This window comes from Pristis pectinata, chromosome 22 (genome assembly GCF_009764475.1).
Source record: "Pristis pectinata isolate sPriPec2 chromosome 22, sPriPec2.1.pri, whole genome shotgun sequence".
Taxonomy (NCBI): domain Eukaryota; kingdom Metazoa; phylum Chordata; class Chondrichthyes; order Rhinopristiformes; family Pristidae; genus Pristis; species Pristis pectinata.
The window spans coordinates 9,736,726-9,757,114 of NC_067426.1; the positions used below are offsets into that span (position 1 = coordinate 9,736,726).

Sequence of the window (20,389 nt, forward strand, 5' to 3'; positions counted from 1 at the left end):
CTGTTTAATGAATTTTGTTTGACTACAGATTCAATGACTTCCCAATTCATTATTGCCCCTTGTATACTTCATTTCCCTGGCCTAGGTGACATACAGTTAAACTCAGGAACTGTATCAAGATATTGATCCAGTTAGGTTATGGACCTCTGAAGCTATTAGAGACATGACCACTATTTCTTTGACTAGCCTGGACTCCAATTCTCAGATGAGGTAGCGTTTCTTCTGTACAACCACTCACCTGCTCAGTATATGTTAAAGGTAGGGATCCCAGCTCCTTCAGGTGATTATTGGTTTCCTTCGCCACCTGGTTTGTGTAGTGTTGCAGATGCTGCCTGCAAAGATGGATTAAACAACTCAACTCAAAGATATCGTTAGGATATACTTTACCCATTTTTTGGAAATTATTTCTCTTCTAAAATGAATATTTCCTGCAATAAATTAATGATGATTATAGCTCAAAGAACAGTTTCACTGCATTGATAGCAAAAGGCTTTATCCATTAGCTGAATGACTATACAGGAATTTAACTAAATGAAAAAAAAAATCAGCATAGAACACTTTTTTTTAAACCAACAATGTCCTTAAACCTGTCCCCTCTAACAATCCAGCCCACTGCCACAAATAAACCTCTTCCCTAGTTCTTCTAACTAACATCATTCTTTAGTGTCTCTACCATCTCTAATCAACTTCTCAAGCTTGTATCATTGATGTTACTTTCCTTACTCGAGACAGTAAGTTCTCTATCTGTCAATGGGATACACCAGTACGCTTTTAATAGGTCAATCTTTGTAAGAAGTTTAGCTTTTCCAACTTTAACTTCACAATCACCTTGTGCAGAGGTACAGACACCGTGTCACCTGTAATGCCTCACACTAAATTTACCTCACCAGTAGCAGTCTCATCTCCAAACTTTAAAACACTGTCTAACAAAAGGGACTGGGAAGCCCCAGTATCTCTAAGGATTTTCACTGGCACCAGAGGTGATCCCTCTTTCACTGAAATAAAACCCTCTGACACAAAAGAACGAAATTCATCCTTAACTCCATCCGACATTCCAGCATTTGCCTCTGGCAAGGACTGAGCTTTACCAGCATGTCCAGGACCCTTTTGATTTTTAGTGGTTTCAACTATTTGCAAACAGTTTGGCACTGCCTCCTTGTCCTTTTTTTCTCTTCAGGAGGGAACAATTAGCTATCACATGACCAGGTTTCTTACAATAATAACAAGTACGTTCAGCAGGTTTCTCCAACACTAGCTTCCGATCATCCTTCCCCTTTGTACTACGTCCCAGTTTAATTTCTGATTTACCTGGATTATCCCTATAACTCTTTTGGAAGGTCTTAGTTTGTCCCCACTTAAACTTGTGGGTTAAAACAAACTCATCTGCTAACTTAGCATTTTCTTGCAAAGTTGCCACTTCCTTCTCATTTATATGTTCTTAAGTCATCCTGGACACACCTTTTAAATTCTTCCACTAAAATCAACTCCTTCAGTCTGTTATAATAGTCATTTACATTCTTAGACGTGCACCATCGTTCAAAACACATACTCTTTTCATTAGCAAATTCCATACAAGTCTGGTCCACAGATTTCCTCAATCCCTAAACTGTTGCCTATAAGCTTCAGGAACTCATTCATAGGCTTTAAGCACAGCCTGTTTTACTGTCTCATAGTTAGTTGCTTCACTAATAGATAGGGCAGAATAAACTTGTTGAGCTTTACCTTTAATCACACTTTGCAACATAAGAGACCAACTTACCCACGGCCACTTTGAACTCTGAGCAACATTTTCCAAAATGCTGAAAATACTGATCAACCTGATCTTCCTCAAAAGGAGGGACTAATTGAACCTCCCTACTGGCCATAAAGTTACCACCAGGATCAGAAACAGAACCCCCTCGGGTTATCATTTCTATCTCACGTTGTTGCTTTTTCTCCTGTTCCTCCGCCTCCATCACTATCCTCTTCATTTCTACCTCCAGCCTCATGTTCCATCTCTAGTTTCCTTTGTTCCTTATCTAGTCTCTTTTGTTCTGCCTCAGCATCTAGCTTCCTTTGTTCTATATCAGCCTCTATCTTTTCTTCTAACTTCATCTTTGCCAGCGTCACCTGTACTCCACAGATCTGTTTACTCTCAGGAAATTGTTCTAACACATCTTCCTCAAACACCCCCTTAGCCACATAACTTGCAGCTGTCAGTTTCTGCATATCTGCCTTTTTCATATACCGCTTTATTGTTTCAAGGTTTAACTATTTAGCAATGCTCAAATCATCCTTCCTCATCCCCTGCAATCCCACAGGGGTTGGCAAGTCCAAAAATGCATCAACATCCATTGTTGCTGGTTTCCACATCCACAAGCCAAATGAAAATAAATTGATCAGGCAGATCAACGATCAGTCGTTCAGTAAGCCCCAAATTTGTTTCAAACACAGACCTCGCGTGTCAGTCTTGAGTTCGATCCCGGATGAGCCCCCAATTTGTTACGTACTAGCAACAATAGAAACATAACAAGCCAGGTTTCCACGTTAAAATCTATTTATTAATAACTACTTGTAATAATAAGAGAAAACGTTATATATTAGATATTGATCAAACTAAACCAAAGTCTATGTGTGTGTGTGGCTAGTTCCCAAATCACCCAGTCTAGGAATAGTTCTCAAAGTTTTATGATGGCAAATGAGTTCAGTTCAGCAAGTCATGAAGTTGAACTCTGAGCAAAGGCTTCTGAAAACCATATTAGAATGCAGAGTAGAATATAGAGAGAAGGAGTTTATGAAATCCATAAGTTCCATGATGGAACCAATACAACGCCTCAATCACTGAAGATTTCCGTGGTTTGTTCCAAAGTATCTGCCACACTGAGGGCAGTCGATACGTGGCTGCCCACAGATATACCTGGTTCCTGGCACAGGTTAACGACAAAGTGGACTCCACAGATTGCTCCAAAAAAATCCACGTCTGGATGTAAAGTGACAGTCACAACGGTTGTGCTTCACCCATAGATGCAGAGACTGGCAGTCAGTGCTACCAACTTTTACGTCTCTCTGTCCGTGCAACTGCCAGCACGTCAGTGAATTCGCCTTCAGACTTGTACATCATTTCAATTATAGACGGTTTTTCTGCTCCCACTTGTAGCAGTCAGATAAAACCACACACATTACCATTCAGGCACCTTAAAGGGACACTCATCAAGTAGCAACCTGGCTCATAACATTTCCAATATATCACTGAGCATCAATCCTCTCTCACTAAGGCAAATCTGTTCTCCTTTGATGGTATTAGCCATAGACACAATTCGGCACTCACACTAGACCACTGTCAGACTGCTAGTTCGACATCCAGCTTTGGAATGAATGCAATTCTTTCCAACTAAGTAGAGGGAAGGACAAAAATCAACACCCAAAACCACTACAAAGTCCATTGTTCTCGATTCCCTACTCCTTTCAATTACTTTCAGTTAAGTCCAATTGCAGCTATCTACTCAACCCAGAGAACAGACTCTGAATCTGTATCCACTTTACCAAAAATAGCCAACATTTGCCAGCCACCACCCAGTAAGAAATATAAACCACCAGTAATCAAAGGAATCCAAATATTTTGGATGTTTGCACAAAACTTGGCTTAACTTGGCAAAAATTCTCAATATTCCAAAGTCCTCTGTTTGGGGTCCCAAGACCATCTGAAAGATTCCATACGACTCAAATGTCCAGAGCCAAGCACCAGTGTGAGTAATTCAAATGAAATATAACTGCAAAAAGTTTTACCCCCACCATGGAGGGGTAATGAATAAAAGTTGCGTACCAACATTGCTTTTTATCCCCACCCCTATTTTATCTGGTTCTTGATGAAGGCAATGGAAAAAGCTCCAAGGCTAATGTTTCACACCAAGCAAAACCTCAAATGCACTATCCAAAAATATTAAAAAGTTTGTCAATTTACCATCTAAAGACTATCAAGCAGCAACAACATTAACCAGGTTAACTAACTGTACTGCTGAATAAAATATAACCAGATGTCCAGGAGCAGAATTATGGCCAAACAAGCAAATTTTGTCAATTTAAAACCCAAACCCAGCAGCTCAATAAATGAACATTTAATTTACAAGTTTTACTCCAGTTACTAGTTCTATAGGACAACTATTTTTCTGATCCAGAACGTAATGTCTAATCTGCAACTGAGTAATTCAAATGAAATATGATACTCATGGGTACAGCAGAAATGCATTATTATATGCACTTAGCTGCACAATTTCTAAGATGGATCTGCAAAACATTGTGCCAATTTATAGTATCATACGAATCATTATCTCTCACAGACAAAAACATACTCACAGTCTGTCCTGAAGTTCGCTTGTATCTTGTTGCGTTCCTAGTTGTTGCACCAATGTGTTTATCTGTGCAGCTGTTAACAACAAATAATAAAATCTATCTTGCATTTAAATGTATTAAGAGCAAATTCCTGAGACACGAAGATCTCTGATCGGTGCATGTATACATTTAAATGATTAGCTGATTAAACTAACAGGGAAAAATGAAACATATCCAGTTAACTGGTAATCAAAAATGCCCTTTATGAAATGAACTTTAGTATCTTTATCAGAATGCTGTGTAGAGGTAGATGCAACATTCTGCCCAATGCTAAATTTAACCTTTCAGAAATCAGCTAGGTTTTAAGTTGAAATAAGCACATGAAAACAGTATACCAATCTCACAACATTTGGCATTAACAAGGAGCAAATCTAAAACTTTTGTTCATTTATGCATAGACATACAAATTTTCAAGTCAAACAGGACTTTAACTTACTCAGAGAATTTACTGTTATAGCCTGGTTTACATATAACAATTCCATTCCTATAAAGGTGTCAAGATAATGAGATAAATGCCTGACTGGAAGTCAAGACAAGGAATTGCCCAATAACTGTATTTACATAAAATTTTGAGTCCAGTCCAGCCTTTATTTTTGGTATTTGTCCAAATGTGAAGATGGAACTAAACTCACATTCTGTCTCCTACCTTCTGCTCAAGATCCACAGGCAGACTGTCCGAGCTGGGCCGTTATTTTAGCCTGCTCTGACCACCAGCCTTTTTGTAAAACAGTCTTTGTTTCAGTGCTTCTTGGGCCCACTTTTCCATCTCTTACCTTCCACCCAACCAGCCTGTGCATTCAACAGATCATTCTTGGTAATTTCTGCCACTTCCAACAAGCTTCCATCACCAGACACACATTCCCTTCCCCTTTCAATGGGATTGATTCCTTCACGACTCCCTGGTCTGCACTTACATCCCCGATAACCACTCCTCAGCTTATGGCACTTTCCCAAGCAACTGCAGGAGGTGCAACAACTGTCCCATCACTTCTAATTTACCCACCATCCAGGAACTCCAGTCTTTCCAGGTGAAGCAGTGATTCACGTGTACTCCTTTGCTCTAATATACTGCATTTGATGGTTGCAATATAACTTTCTCTACTTTGAAGAAACCAAACAGAGTGAGTGCTTTGTGGAACATCTGTACTCAGTCTGCAGGAGTGACCCCAAGCACTGGGTTTCCTACAACTATAATTCACAAACACACCCCCACTCCGTCCTTTCTGTCTGTGGCCTCCTGCACTGTAACAACAAGATGCAATGCAAGCTTGAGGAACACCACCTCATTTCTTGCTTGGGCACATTGCAGCCTGCAGGACTCAATATCGAATCTTCCAACTTTAGATAATTCACTCTATTTGTATCGGAAGTGCCTATTTTTGCCCATTATTTTAGCTAAATGTCTCTTTTTCCTTCAGTATGGTTTGGTCTGCTGGGCATGTTCAAGAGCCTTACCATTAGCAACACATTCCCCAGACAAAGAAGCTTAAATCTAATGTTAACAGCCCGATTAGGTCACTAGTCTCACCCCATCATAGATGTTCCCTTTGTTCCATCTTCTCTACTACCTAAACTAACTTCCCAGATCTGATGAAGGGTCCCAAGAACCTGAAACATTAATCAGTTCTCACTCCACAGATGCTGCATGGCCTCTTAAGCATTTCTAGCATTTTGTGTTTTTATTTCAACTGTGTCACTAGATCATTTAGACTACAAGGAGAGAGTACATGTTTTAAGAACATGGATAGCACGTTACTATGTAAAATGGATTATTCAGCTAAAAGTGCACCTTTGTGCAACTTGCTCTCTCTTTCTTGGTCACAAAGATTAATTATGAAGCAGGTTCTGAAGTATACTTAGGATGCAACTTAATTTCCCTTTCTTGGTTGCAAAGGTTAATTATGAAGCAGGTTCTCAAGTATACTTAGAGTTCAATTTATAAGAAAGATTATGAAAAGTGTACATTTCTGATGTATTCAGAAGCATTTGTGTCCTAACAAAATATGAATGCACAATCCCTCAAGTCCACTTGATGCATGGCAACCTCTATTGCCTGTTAGTGAAAAATCACATTCATTCCATCAGGTCCTTCTCATTGTTTTCTACTTCCACCCGCCCCACCTCCACCACCTCCTCTTCCCAAGCCCACTCTAATCAAGGCAAAAGTTGTACAAAATAAAGATTATTGTTAAAAAGAGCAAACAGATATCACAGTCCTAGCCAAAGCAGATGTTGACCAGTCTCTAAAGGGAAAAAAATCCTCAAGGCCAGAAGAAAACAGAGGGGAAGGATCCAATTGTCACGGTTTTAAGGAAGATTTAGGATCTGGGATCAAAATTAGAACAAATTCTTATTTGGTAATAATCCCTAAATTATTACCCTTGCTACAAATGGTATAGGCATCATCAGATAAAAAAAGTTTAATTAATGAGTGAAAACGGCATGGCAGGCCAGGATTTTGATTCACTGGGTTCCGGCACCATTCCAGATGTTCCATTGGGAAGGGTTCACTTAAACATTTTTTTCTATAAGGGAGTGGTGAGAAGGGGAGGAAGCAGTGCTGAAAAAAAATGAAAAACAAATTTTAAAAGCATTTCAAATATTAAGACTATAGTACAAAGAAGCAAATTTGAGTGAAAATATGCAAAACCAGCCAGGGACTGATAGAAATTAGGGTATTAACCACCACTGTGACAAGAGGGAAATTAAAATGTTATCTGAAGACACCATATATGAAAGTATTGCAAAAAAAAAAGACAGCAAATGTAGAAACAAAAATTGGTTTGAATTAATGGACAATTAGAGGGTGCACGTATCAGTGAAGGATTAACTGGGGGTCTCGTCCGAGAAAACAAAACATATGAAGGATCATTTGCTAAGAATGTTTAAAATTGAGCTTTGATAGACTACATGCAGAGAGAATGTTGCCACTTGCAAGATCGAGTAAAGACCATCAAAATAACAGTTACCAAGAAATACAATAGGGTATTCAGGCAAAATGCCTTTACTGAACAAGTGGCGAGAATATGGAACCTGCTACCACAGGAAAGGAATTGTATGGATCCATTTAAATGGGTGGTTGGACAAGGATATGAGGGAGAAAAAAAGGGCTACACTGACAGATTTAGATATGGATAGATAGGAGGAGACTCACTAGAGCTTAACACTCACATGGACTGATTGAGCTCACTGGCCCATTTGTGCTGAACATCCTTTCAGGTGTAATCCAGTATGAGGACAAGGCTGCAGATTGCTTCAGACTGGGAACTAAATATTACAGCATACTTAGCTTTTGGAAGAGACTTTTCTAAATTGGAAATGTGGATGGGCATGTGTAGTCCTGATAAAGAATGACATAAATAGAGAAGGATCTTAGGTTGGAAAAAAATTATCAATCAGTACATTACAAAACCAACTGCAGAGGAGATTACTTTGGATCTGTCGCACAGAGTCAAGGTAATTTGTCAGAAAAGAATTTCTGGGAACGAGTGATATCAATGGATTTAGATAGCAAGTTGATAAGTCCAAAACTGGGTGTTTTAAGCTGAGCAAACCAAATTACAATTTACAAGGGAAACACTAACTATGATAGGGAAACTAGATTAAAATATATGATTGTAGATAAACAACAGCTTAATTACAAATAGGGTTTGCTATAATTCAAAGTTAACTAAATACTGCAACCTCATTCACCTTCAAACAATTTTTTTTGTTAAGAAGTAAAATTATTGATGCAAATTGTCAAATTAGGTTAAGGCACCAGTCAATTAGGATGTGGGAGCAGTGGAAATAGAAATTGGCAACCTCTCAAAGATTAAGACGGGGCAAAATTTGAGGACGTCTTTAAAAGTCTTCCTCAAAGGGCAATTGAAATAGAGTCTTAGAATATTTTAAAACACATACAGTAAAGCTATCCAACCATTCAGAAATCCAATGATTTGGAATCTGGCTAACTGGGGGGCCAGTTATCCTTTCTTTACCAGACCAGGTTCACTGGAAAATTTATTTTTACTACTCTGCAAATGCATGGATCAGCCATGATCATACTGAATGGCCTGGTGCCTTACTCTTGCTCCTGTTTTCTTGTGTAAAGAAATTCAGAAAGGAAATTGATGGGAATACAGAGTTGAAGTTACATTCAGATTAATCACATCTTATCAATTTGCAGAACAGGCATGCAGAGACAAGTAGCCTGCCCTTAGTTCATATATCTGCAGTAGATTATTTTTCTTTGTTTTAAATGATTTAAATGATAAGAGACTAGAAAGTGATTTGAGGGACATGGGTTCTTTTGGGTGCAAATGAGAAAAGCAACAACTGAAGCAAAGAAATATATATTTTTATTGAAAATATATGGGGCCTTGGTGAGAAAACACCTGAAGGTCTGTGCAGTTTTGTTGTACATGCCCGAAGGATTTAAAAAAAATAGAAAGTGCTGCAAGTACTCAGCAGGTCAGCTGTGGAAAAAGAAACAGAATCAAGGCTTCAGGTCAGAGACCCTTCGCCAGAAATGAAAATTTTCAGCATCTGCAGTGTTATGTTTTTCACTTTTTTTTTTCAAAATTTTAATTTTCACTTCCTTGATTTTCCAAATGATTACTTGCCTTAGAAGCGTGCAAGTTTACTAGATTGACTTCTGAGAACAAGGGTAGAAAAATCTGTCCTAATAAGAAAGATCGGGGTAGACCTAGCTGAAATTCTAGAGCTTTGCAGGAGAGGCAATCTCATCAAAACAATTCTTAGAAGGGGGTAGATACTTGCCTGGGTTGGGAAGTCTAGATTTAGAACCACCTCTGAATAAGATCAACCACCTCAGACTAAAGAATATTTTTTTTCCCCATAAATCCGTTGTCAAATACCCTTTCTCCCAGAGATGGGGAAATTCCTCAACTGTCAGCCTGGTTGTGACCATCAGAACCTAGGCCACATATTATACTGAGATTAACCTTTTTAATTAGCATGCAACTTATTTATTTTTGAATGCAGTTGGAACAGCTGATAAACTTGATCTGTAATACATTTATATGACCAATGTCACAGTGGAAGGAGTTTTACTGTATTCAGGAGAAAACAGTAGAAACAGATGCAAGCAAAACAATTGTGGTAATCTTGATAATGCAGTAAAAAAAAATGAAAACTTTGGAAAACAGGACTAAAGTCCTTAGCAACAAGAAAAGAGGAAACAAACTCCTAGACCTCATAGCTGCCAGCATCCTTGTCACAACTGAATCAGGGATCCATTTTAATGCATGCAGAATAACGTTTGGCAAAGGTGACAGAACTTGAAAAGCGCTGATAGTTTTAAAATATGGTATCACATCAGTTTTGCTTGGAATCTAGCCAGGATTTGCATTGTGCAATGAACACATAATTAAGGTTTAATTTAGTTTACAGTTTAAAAAAAAAAGCAACCTCATTCACTTTAAAATAAATTCTCACTAAAATTGCTGATGATATGGTAATTTTGGTGCCGTATCCTTTCATATCATCAAAAACCTTCTCATCAGAAACTAACTTGGTCAATGAGCAAAATAAGCATAGCCTAAACAGCTTTTCCCACATACTTAGAGATTTCAGTACAACTTCTTCCAAGTTGTAGAAGACCCCAATACTTACTATTCTGTGTAATCTTCTGGATGTTGGCACTGCATGTTTGAATGAGTGCATTAAAGTCCTGTGGTTGTGAGCGGTAGCTAAAGCGGCTGTCCTCAATTCTTCCGTACGACATGACTGCGCAAGAGATCAGCACTGATCCAGCACAAAGTGATCAAATGTCTGTGTTTCCTTCAATAAGAAAACTAGAGAAAAAGGAAACAGAGCTTGATGTGCAAACATAAAAGTTAAAATACTTGGCAAGATAAGAGTTAAATATAAAACAGTTTTCTCAAGTTACACCAAATGATATGTTTCTGCCCTCTACCAATTTAAAGCAGTTTTTGATCCACTATAGTACCAGGTAGATAGAGTGTTTCAACAAATGTAATGCAAAATTCCATAGGACATGAAGTGGTCATTTGGTCCACTGTTCCATCCCAATTGGTTAAAATTATGGATTCCCTTAGCAAAGATCAAGGAATCTTTCAGCAAGGCAGTTCTAGCCTTGGTCTTCAGATCAGCTGGAACAATAGAAGGAACTGCTAAATCACAATACTATTCTAACTGTGTTCATAAATAAGACACTGGAACTCTTCAGCAGCACCCTTAATGCTGATTTCTCTGATAATTGTAAATACAATCAAAGCACAAGCCGACTTAAAACCAGCCAAGTTCCTGTTTATATAAACTACAGATCCTGATGTGGCAATGACATCACTTGGTTCAGTCAGCACTCATGTTTCAGAAAAGATGTCATCTTCCTTTACTGTTAAAAACTAAAGATTTCAATAGAATATTGAATTCTACTGCTTTGAATAAGGTGTTCTTTCAGTTTCTATCAGGACTGTCCATTTTTTCCCTCTGCTGTTCCTCTCCTTTTTTCATTTGTCTATTTTGGCCTGCTGGGCACATCCCAGAAGGTCAAACTATACAACATTACCTAGACTTCACAAGATTACAACATATTCTACACAACCACACACAATGTCTGACATTTCCTTTTCTCCACCCATTGCCCTCCCTTACCTTCTCTGCTGCCTGGACTAACTTGTTTTCCTCCCTACTCAGTTTTGATCAAAGGTATTGGTTTATTATTGTCACTTGTACCGAGTTACAGTGAAAAGCTTGTCTTACAAACCGGTCGTACAGGTTGATTCATTACACAGTGCAGTTACATTGAGTTAGTACAAAGTGCATTGATGTAGTACTGGTAAAAATAGTAACAGTAGAGTGAAGTGTCACAGCTACAGAGAAAGTGCAGTGCAATAAGGTGCAAGGTCACAACAAGGTAGGTTTCCTTTCCACAGGTTTCTCTTCCCGCCGATGCTGCCTAATCTGCTGGACTTTTCAGCATGCTGTTTATCATCTCAATCCACACTAGTAAAGACCTCCAATTCCACATGCCCTAACTTTGTTCAGCAACCTCCTTTGTGGAACCCTATCAAACACCTTTCAAAAATCCAAATATACCATATCCACTGGTTCCCTCTTACCTATACCACTGACTCATTCCTCAAAGAATAACAGATTAGTCAAACAGGAATTCCTTTTCATAAATCCATGCTGACTCTGATCAAATCATTATTTTGCACATGTCTAGATCTCACATCTTTTATTACAGATTGCAACATTTTCCCTGCTACCAATGTCAGCATAACAGATCAACAGACATTTGCTACCCTCAAATCTGCAGGAACCATTTTGTAATCTTTAAGATTTTGGATGATAATAATCAGAATATCCAATAAATCCAGAGCCACCTCTTTCAAAACTCTGGAATGTTGATCAGGCCCTTGGGATTTATCAGGCTAAGTTCTTTAATAGCATTTCTTACTTTTATTTTCTCAATTGCACTGTACCCTTGCTTCTCCAGTATCTCTGGGGAAGTTTTTTATTAAATCTTCTTCCATGAAACTGTTTGATTAATTCCTCTGTCATATCCTATTTTCCTGTTGTAAAGAAATTCCTTTTCTCTGGTAAGGAACCACATTTGCCCTTGCTTGTTTTTTTTCCCCTTGCTTGTTTTTTTTCCCCTTTTTAAACACACCAATAGCTGTTTTTATGCTTCATTAGTTTACTTTAATTTACTATTTTCCATTTTTCAATTTCTTGGTCAACCTTTGCTAAACCCTTAAAAAAAAACTCCCACTCAGGTTTACTGCTTTTTATATCAATTTCATCAGCCTTTTCAGAGTCATAATACCATAATTCCTCCTGTAATCCATAATTGGGTGATTTTTCCTGTTGTGTTTTTGTGCCTCAAATGAATTTACATTTGTTGCAAATTATGCATTTCCTTGAAGGTGAGCCACTGGCTGTCCACAATCTGACCCTTTAAATGTAGTTTCCAAATCTATCAAAACAAAGTTACCACTCATACCTTCAATTTCTTTTATTGACATTAAACAACTTGATTTCAGTTTGAACAAACTTCAAATTTCATATTTTACCACTGCCAATTTACCTTTGTCATGCTCTTCAAAAAGCACATACATGCCAGACATCCAATATTCATTTTGTCAATGTTCCCATAGTACAGGATTCTGAATAGGTCAATAAGCATACTGATATTCCTATTTAAATATTACTCTCTTCTTAAGGATCTCTACTGTTCTGATCTCATTCCCAACAACATGCTGAATTCAAAATCCTTGTCTCATTTATAAGTGCTTTCATGGCAACACCCCAATTTATCCCTGCATCTTACTCTTTTGCAGCTCAAACACTTTCCCGTTTCAATTCTGGTTCGCAGCACATCCCCTCCTTCACTTCGCCTCGGTGCCGTCCTTCAATTTGCTGTTATTGGTTCAGCCCTGCTCCAATCACACAGATTCGTTCTCGAAACGGTAGGGCCAGCGGTGTTATCTCCTTTCTGTGCAACACTGTAGGCTGGTCATATTGGAAAAAGGTGCCGTGCAAATGCCAGTCGTCGTTGCAAACACTGTGGCCCAAGTGCCAGCCCGCAACCTACCAGCTCCCCTGTGGAGCTGCAAAATACTGCGCCCTTCACCACACTGCGCAAGCGCGGCACCACCCGACCAACGAACCATTATTTAGCAAATGGGAGGATTTCACCGCCACACGACGACAGCCCCTCACCCGGCACCTGGAGACCGGCCACACCCCATATTATCCTTCTAAGTGAAGGTAGCTTTATTTAAAATCTTCATACCGGAGAATGGTTCCTTTCCCAGTCGTTCCAACAACCGGCTGCTGCCGCTCCCGACCCAGGGCCCCTTGCGGTCACGTGATGGTGGCGTCACCGACGTGGCCACGCCCACGCAATGACGCCACCTCATTTCTGTCAATCAAATCGTGGGCTGGAGCAGTGGCAGACCACTTACCCGAAGGGTTGCATTTAGTACCTGCCGTTCACGCCTCTTTTGGGCAAAGCCTCCTTGAAAAAATACAGTCTCCCCACTGAGTCCTGGGAATCCCGGGCCTCTGATTGCTCATAGTGGAGAAGGAATTGGTATTAGTACTGGTTTATTATTGTAACTTGTACCGAGGTACAGTGAAAAGCTTGTCTTACAAACGGGTCGTACAGGTCAATTCATTACACAGTGCAGTTACATTGAGTTAGTACAAAATACATTGATGTAGTACAGGTAAAAATGGTAACAGCACAGAGCAAAGTGTCACAGCTACAGAGAAAGTGCAGTGCAATAAGGTGCAAGGCCACAACAAGGTAGATCGTGAGGTCATAGTCCATCTCATTGTATAAGGGAACCATTCATTAGTCTTATCACAGTGGGGTAGAAGCTGTCCTTAAGTCTGGTGGTACATGCCCTCAGGCACCTGTATCTTCTACCCGATGGAAGAGGAGAGAAGAGAGAATGATCCGGGTGAGTGGGGTCTTTGATTAAGCTGGCTGCTTCACCAAGACAACGAGAGGTAAGGACAGAGTCCAAGGAGGGGAGACTGGTGTCCGTGATGCACTGGGCTGTGGGCTGTGTCCACAACTCTCTGCAGTTTCTTGCGGTCCTGAGCAGAGCAGTTGCCGTACCAAGCTGTGATACATCCAGACAGGATGCTTTCTATGGTGCATCGGTAAATGTTGGTGAGAGAGTCAAAGGGGACAAACCAAATTTCTTTAGCCTCCTGAGGAAGTAGAGGCACTGGTGTGCTTTTGATGACCTCCAGTCCATGCCTCTGCTGCAGAAAGCAGCTCAGCAATAACAAGCAGAAGGAGGAGCATACCACCTCATAAATTACCCATCCTCTGTTAGCCATCACCTGCCCCCACCTGTGAAAGAATCTACAGTTCCCACATTAGTCTCATCAGTCACGTCAAAACCCACAGATCCAGGGTGAAAGCGAATCATCCTTGTTCCTGAGGCACTGCTTAAGAAGGAGGTAGTACAACGTGCTTTACAACATAAAATGTTCTGAAATGGACATTGCCGAAATGTAAGAAATGTACCAGCCAATTGCACATAGCAAACAGGAAAAGGAATGTGACAAATAACATGTTAATTTATTTTTTGAAACATTGAATGAGAAAATAAACATTCAAGTGGAAGCACTAAGAATAGATCCCCTACATTCTTTTTTTCAAAATAATGTGGCAGGATCTATCAACTTTACTTGGGAGAACACTCAATACCTTGCTTTTGGACCTTAGCTGAAAAGTGCCACCTTCAACTGTGCAAGTACTGCCCTGGAGAGTCAACCTATGTTTTTGTCCTTTTATTTCAGACTTGAATCCACAACCTTTGCTTTGTTGCTCTGCTGGCTCTTTGAAAGACTATTCATTTAATCTCAGTTCCCTCCTATCTTCCCAAAGCCCTGAAATTTTTTTTTCCACTTCTGGTACCAACTGAACACATGCAGCTGTAATGTCACTTTCATGTTCCTAAAGTTGGCAATCCTCCAGGATTTTCTGATAATCTCTAGAAACTAAAGAGTAATTTGGCCATTGTTACACGCAACCTAGAGGAAAAAATATAGCATCTGCCATTTTATTCCGTGGGGCAAAAAATATATAAGGATGTGGTATTGAAACTTTTCATTTATTTGTTCTCAAAATAGTAAAGATGGGAAAATAGCTTTGATCAGATTGAGTGGTTGGATGTTGTAGGTTATGTGTCACAGAGTTGTACAGCATAGAAACAGCCCCTTCGGCCCACCATATCTGTGCCAACCACCATGTCTATCTATACTAATCCCACTTGCCTGCATCAATTCCATATCCCTCTATGCCCTGCTCATTCAAGTACCTGTCCAGATGCCTCTTGCATGTTTTTACTGTTCCTGCCTCCATCACCTCCTCTGTTCATTTCAGATACCAACTACTTTTTGTGTGAAAAATTTACTGCTCAGATTCCTTTTAAACCTCCTCCCACTCATCTTAAACCACAGCCTCTAGTTTTAAGATATCTTTATTAGTCACATGTACATCAAAACTCACAGTGAAATACATCTTTTGTGTAGAGTGTTCCAGGGGCAGCCCGCAAGTGTCGCCACGCTTCCGGCGCCAACATAGCACGCCCACAACTTCCTAACCCGTACATCTTTGGAATGTGGGAGGGAACCGGAGCACCCGGAGGAAACCCACGCAGACACGGGGAGAACATACAAGCTCCTTACAGACAGTGGCCAGAATTGAACCGCTACACTCCTGTGACTCCCCTACCATGGGAAATGGAGTCTACCTTTTCTATGTCTCTTATGATTTTATATGGCACTATCATGTCACCTCTCAGCCTCTTTTGCTCCAGGGAAATCAATCAAAGCCTATCCATTCTCTCCTTTTAACTCAAGTCCTCTGGTTCTGGCAATATCCATAAGACCATAACACATAGGAGCAGAATTAGGCCATCCAGCCCATCAAATCTGCTCTGCCATTCAATCATGGTTGATTTTTTAAATTTAAACCCATTCTCCTGCCTTCTCCCTATAACCCTTAACCCCTTTACCAATCAAAAACCTAGCAATCTCTGCCTTAAATACACCCCATGATTGGTCCTCCACAGCCCTCTGTGGCAATGAATTCCACAGATTTACCACCCTCTGGCTGAAGAAATTCCTCCTCATCTCAGTTCTAAAGGGACATCCCTTTATTCTGAGGCTGTGCCCTTGGATCCTAGACCCTCCTACTAATGGAAACATCGCGTCCACCCTATCCAGACCTTTCATTATTTGGTAGGTTTCAATGAGATCCCCCCTCATCCTTCTGAACTCCACTGAGCACGGGCCCAGAGTCATCAAACGCTCCTCATACATTAAGCCTTTCATTCCCAGGATCATACCTCCACTGGACCCTCTCCAGGGCTAGCACATCTTTACTACATATAGGGCCCAAAATTACTCACAATATTCCAAATGCAGTCTGACCGACACCTTATAAAGCCTCAGCAGTACATCCATGCTTTTATATTCTAGTCCTCTCGAAATGAGTCCTTGTGAATGTTTTCTGCACCCCTTCTAGCTTAATCACACCTTTCCTGTAATGTGCCAATCAGAACTGCATACAAAACTCTAACTGCGACCTAACCAATGTTTTGTACAACTGGAGCATGATGTTCCAACTCTTGTATTCAATGCCTTGGCCGATGAAGGCAAGCATGCCGTTTGTCTTCTTCACCACCCTACCTACATTGCTGCTTTCAGGAAATACTGGTCTCTATATTCTACAACACTCCCCAGGTCCTTTCCATTTACTGTGTATATCCTGCCCTTGTTTAACTTCCCAAAATTCATCGGTTAGCACGTGTGCAAGTTAAATGCCACCTGCCGTTCCCTTGCCTACTTTCCCAGTTGATCTGTAACCTTAGACAACCACCTTCACTGTCCACTGGATCACCAATTTTGGTGTCATTTGCAAACTTACTAACCATGCCACCTACATTTTCAAATCATTAACATATATGACAGAGGACCCAGCACCAATCCCTGCGGACACCACTGGTCACAGGCTTCCAATCCAAAAAACAACTCATGACCACCCTTTGCCACCTACCATCAAGAAAATTTTATATCCAGATGGATAACTCACCCTGGATCCCATTTATTCTAAGCTTCCAGTTCAGCCTACCAGGTGGGACCATTGTCACGAACCAGCAACAAAAGAAACACACTGAGCATGATTCAGTGTTAAAAACTATTTTATTAATCACTACTTATGATAATACGTAAATAAAAGTAAAAATGTTAGTATGTTAGAATTCAAAAATGTTAAACCTTGAACGTTAACCCCAAAACTAAACTCTTCGTGTGTGTGTGTGTGACAAAGTCCAAAACTCCCAGTTCCTGAATGGTTCTTAAAGTTCAGTTCCGCAAGCCATAAGATGAAACATGAGCAAGGGCTTCTTCAACAACCACCGTTGTCTGAAGATAAGATGTAGATGTAGAAAAACATAGAGAGAGTACATACGAAATCCAATGTTCCACGATGGAACCCAAACGACACTTCAGTGTTTACTCGGTAGTGACTTCCTCACCCGAAAAGCATCCGAATCGTGGTCGTCCACACACAAATACCTGTTTCCTTCTACAGGTCAGCAACAAAGTGAACTCCACCGGATTACTTCCAACTTCCATACATGGATTTCAGTGGCAAACACAGTTATTGTTTCTCATCCATCGATAGAGAAAACAAGCAGGCTGGTGTCTCTCTCCCTTCTCTCTCTCTCTTTCTTCTTCTAACTTCTTCAACAACGTCATTACGTCCTTTATCTTCTATTGACGTAAGCACGCCCCACACACACATACACACACACTCTCTATCTTAAAGGGACTTTCACTGAGTCCATAACACCATGTCAAAGGTTTTAATAAAGTCCATGTAGACAACATCTACTGTCCTGCCCTCATCAATCCCCTTGGTCACTTCTTCAAAAAACTGAAACAAATCGTGAGATATGATTTCCTATGAACAAAGCCATGTGACTATCCCTAATCAGCCCTTGTCTTTCCAATTGCAAATAAATCCTGTCCATCAGATACTTTTCCAATAACTTTCCCACCACCGATTTAAGGCTCACTGGCCCATGGTTCTCCAGCTTATCCCTGCTGCCCTTCTTAAATAAAGGCACAACATTTTCTATCCTCCAGTTGTTGGATACTTCACCTGTGCACTAACGAAGCTACAAAACTCTGCCAGGGCCTTAGCAACCTCTTCCCTTGCTTCCCAAAACATTCTAAGGTACACCTGGTCAGGCACCAGGGATTTATCCACCTTCATATGTTTCAAGGTCTCCAATATCTCCTTTTAATGTTGATATGCTCCAGCATATCACTGTTACCTCTCTTGAACTCACTAGCTTCCATGTCCTTCTCCACAGTAAATACAAAAGTATTAATTTAAGACCTCGCCAGTTCCTGTGGCTTCATACATAGATTACCTACATTAAGAGGACCTACATTCTCCCTAGCTACCCTGTTGCACTAAATATACTTACAGAATCTTTTAGGATTCTCCTCTATCTTATCTGCCAGGGATATCTTATGTCCCCTTTTTGCCTTCCTAATTTCCTTAGATGTACTTGTTTGATCCCAGCTGTCTATACCTGACATATGCCTCCATTTTCTAGACCAGACCCTCAATATCCCTTGTTAATCAAGATCCTAAATCTTGCCAGCCTAGCTTTCCCTCACTCTAACAGGACATGTTGGCTCTGAACTCTTCCCATCTCACTTTTAAAAGCCTCCCACTTACCAGACATCCCTTTGCCTGTAAACAACTTTTGAGATTTTCCTGTCTTATGCCATCAAAATTAGCCTTCCCCCAATATAAGCTTCCCCCAACTTTAAACTTCCTTAATTTGAGGACCAGTCATATCTTTTTTCTAAGGCTATCTTGAAACTAATAGAATTATTGTCACTGTTCCCAAAGTGCTCCATAACAATGAAGTCTCTTGTAAAATGCCCAACCATTCTAACTTTTTCATCACAATAATTGCTAATTGAAGTCATATAATTCATCAAGGCTGAAGAGTACCAAAAATACTGGTCAGCCAATATTTGAAAAATGTTATGCTCATTCAAACTTTTAACCAGAAATGCTTCTTCACAAAGGCCATTTACTTCTACTTCTGTAACATTGTGTTCCTCCTTCTCAACCTCAGTGCTTCCACTGTGGCCACATTCAAGCATTTTTCAAACTTCCATGCTTAACGATGCCACTATTTCCCCATTTTCTAACTTCTCTAAACTTCAGCCTATTCAAAACTGATACCCAAAGCCTAGTCAGGTAAATTTCGGTTGATTCATCATCTCTGTTCAGACTGAATCACTTAGTGTATGGATTCTGAGAAGTTATAAAAACCTGCAAAGCAAGGACATCTGTCTAGGAAGTCCCAGGTTTAAATACCGCCTAAGGTGAGTTTCACCGCCATAATACAACTCCAAACTCCTGGGCTACAGAGAGGAAAATAAGTCAACCAGGTCTGCCACTCTGGTTGTCATTTGGTGATCTCTGCAAGAGAGGGCATGCATTGATTTCTGCTAAAATGAGAAGGCAATTCAGACATAAAGCCTGCTGTTTAATGGTCTGACACCACTGTGTAGAGCCATCGTTCTACTTATTTTGGGATTGTCCTCCGTACAGTCCAAGTTTCTAAATTATTTTTTAGGGGTTGGCGGTTTTGTAACTGCTGAAACTAGCATAGAACCATAGGACAATACAGCACAATACAGGCCCTTCGGCCCACCATGTTGTGCCGTCCTTCAAACCACACCTAAGACTATCTAACCCCTTCCTCCCACATATCCCTCTTAACTTAAATTCCTCCATATGCTTATCTAACAATCTCTTGAACTTGTCCAATGTATCAGCCTCCACCACCACCCCAGGCAGCGCATTTCATGCACCAACCACTCTCTGGGTGAAAAACCTCCTTCTGACATCACCCTTGAACTTCCTACCCAATACCTTGAAGCCGTGTCCTCTTGTTTTGAGCATTGGCGTCCTGGGAAAGAGGTGCTGGCTGTCCACTCTATCTATTCCTCTCAATATCTTGTATAGCTCTATCATGTCCTCCCTCATCGTCCTTCTCTCCAATGAGAACAGCCCCAGCTCCTTTAGTCTCTCCTCATAATCCATACTCTCTAATCCAGGCAGCATCCTGGTAAATCTCCTCTGCACCCTCTCCAACGCCTCCACATCCTTCCTATGAGGCGACCAGAACTGGACACAGTACTCTAAGAGTGGCCTAACCAGAGTTTTGTAAAGCTGCATCATCACTTTGCGGCTCTTAAACTCGATCCCCTGACTTATGAAAGCTAACATCCCATAAGCTTTCTTAACTACCCTATCCACCTGTAAAGCAACTTTCAGTGATCTGTGGATATGAACCCCCAGATCCCTCTGCTCCTCTACACTGCCCAGAATCCTGCCATTTACCTTGTACTCTGCCTTGGAGTTTGTCCTTCCAAAGTGTACCACCTCACACTTCTCTAGATTGAACTCCATCTGCCACTTCTC

At 40.4% G+C, this 20,389-nt stretch overlaps 1 protein-coding gene across 1 annotated transcript in view; it reads right to left on the reverse strand.

Annotated features, from left to right (window-relative positions):
• The window catches only part of stx12 (syntaxin 12), a 28,076-nt gene extending 14,757 nt beyond the window's left edge, over window positions 1-13,319 (reverse strand). The window contains exons 1-4 of the mRNA XM_052036596.1: window positions 13,136-13,319; window positions 9,985-10,166; window positions 4,333-4,402; window positions 239-332 (exon numbers count right to left, since the gene is read on the reverse strand). Of these exons, the coding sequence (XP_051892556.1) occupies window positions 239-332; window positions 4,333-4,402; window positions 9,985-10,096 (276 nt within the window). The 5' untranslated portion in view covers window positions 10,097-10,166; window positions 13,136-13,319. The remainder of the gene's footprint in view (window positions 1-238; window positions 333-4,332; window positions 4,403-9,984; window positions 10,167-13,135) is intronic.
• Window positions 13,320-20,389: the final 7,070 nt, after the last annotated feature.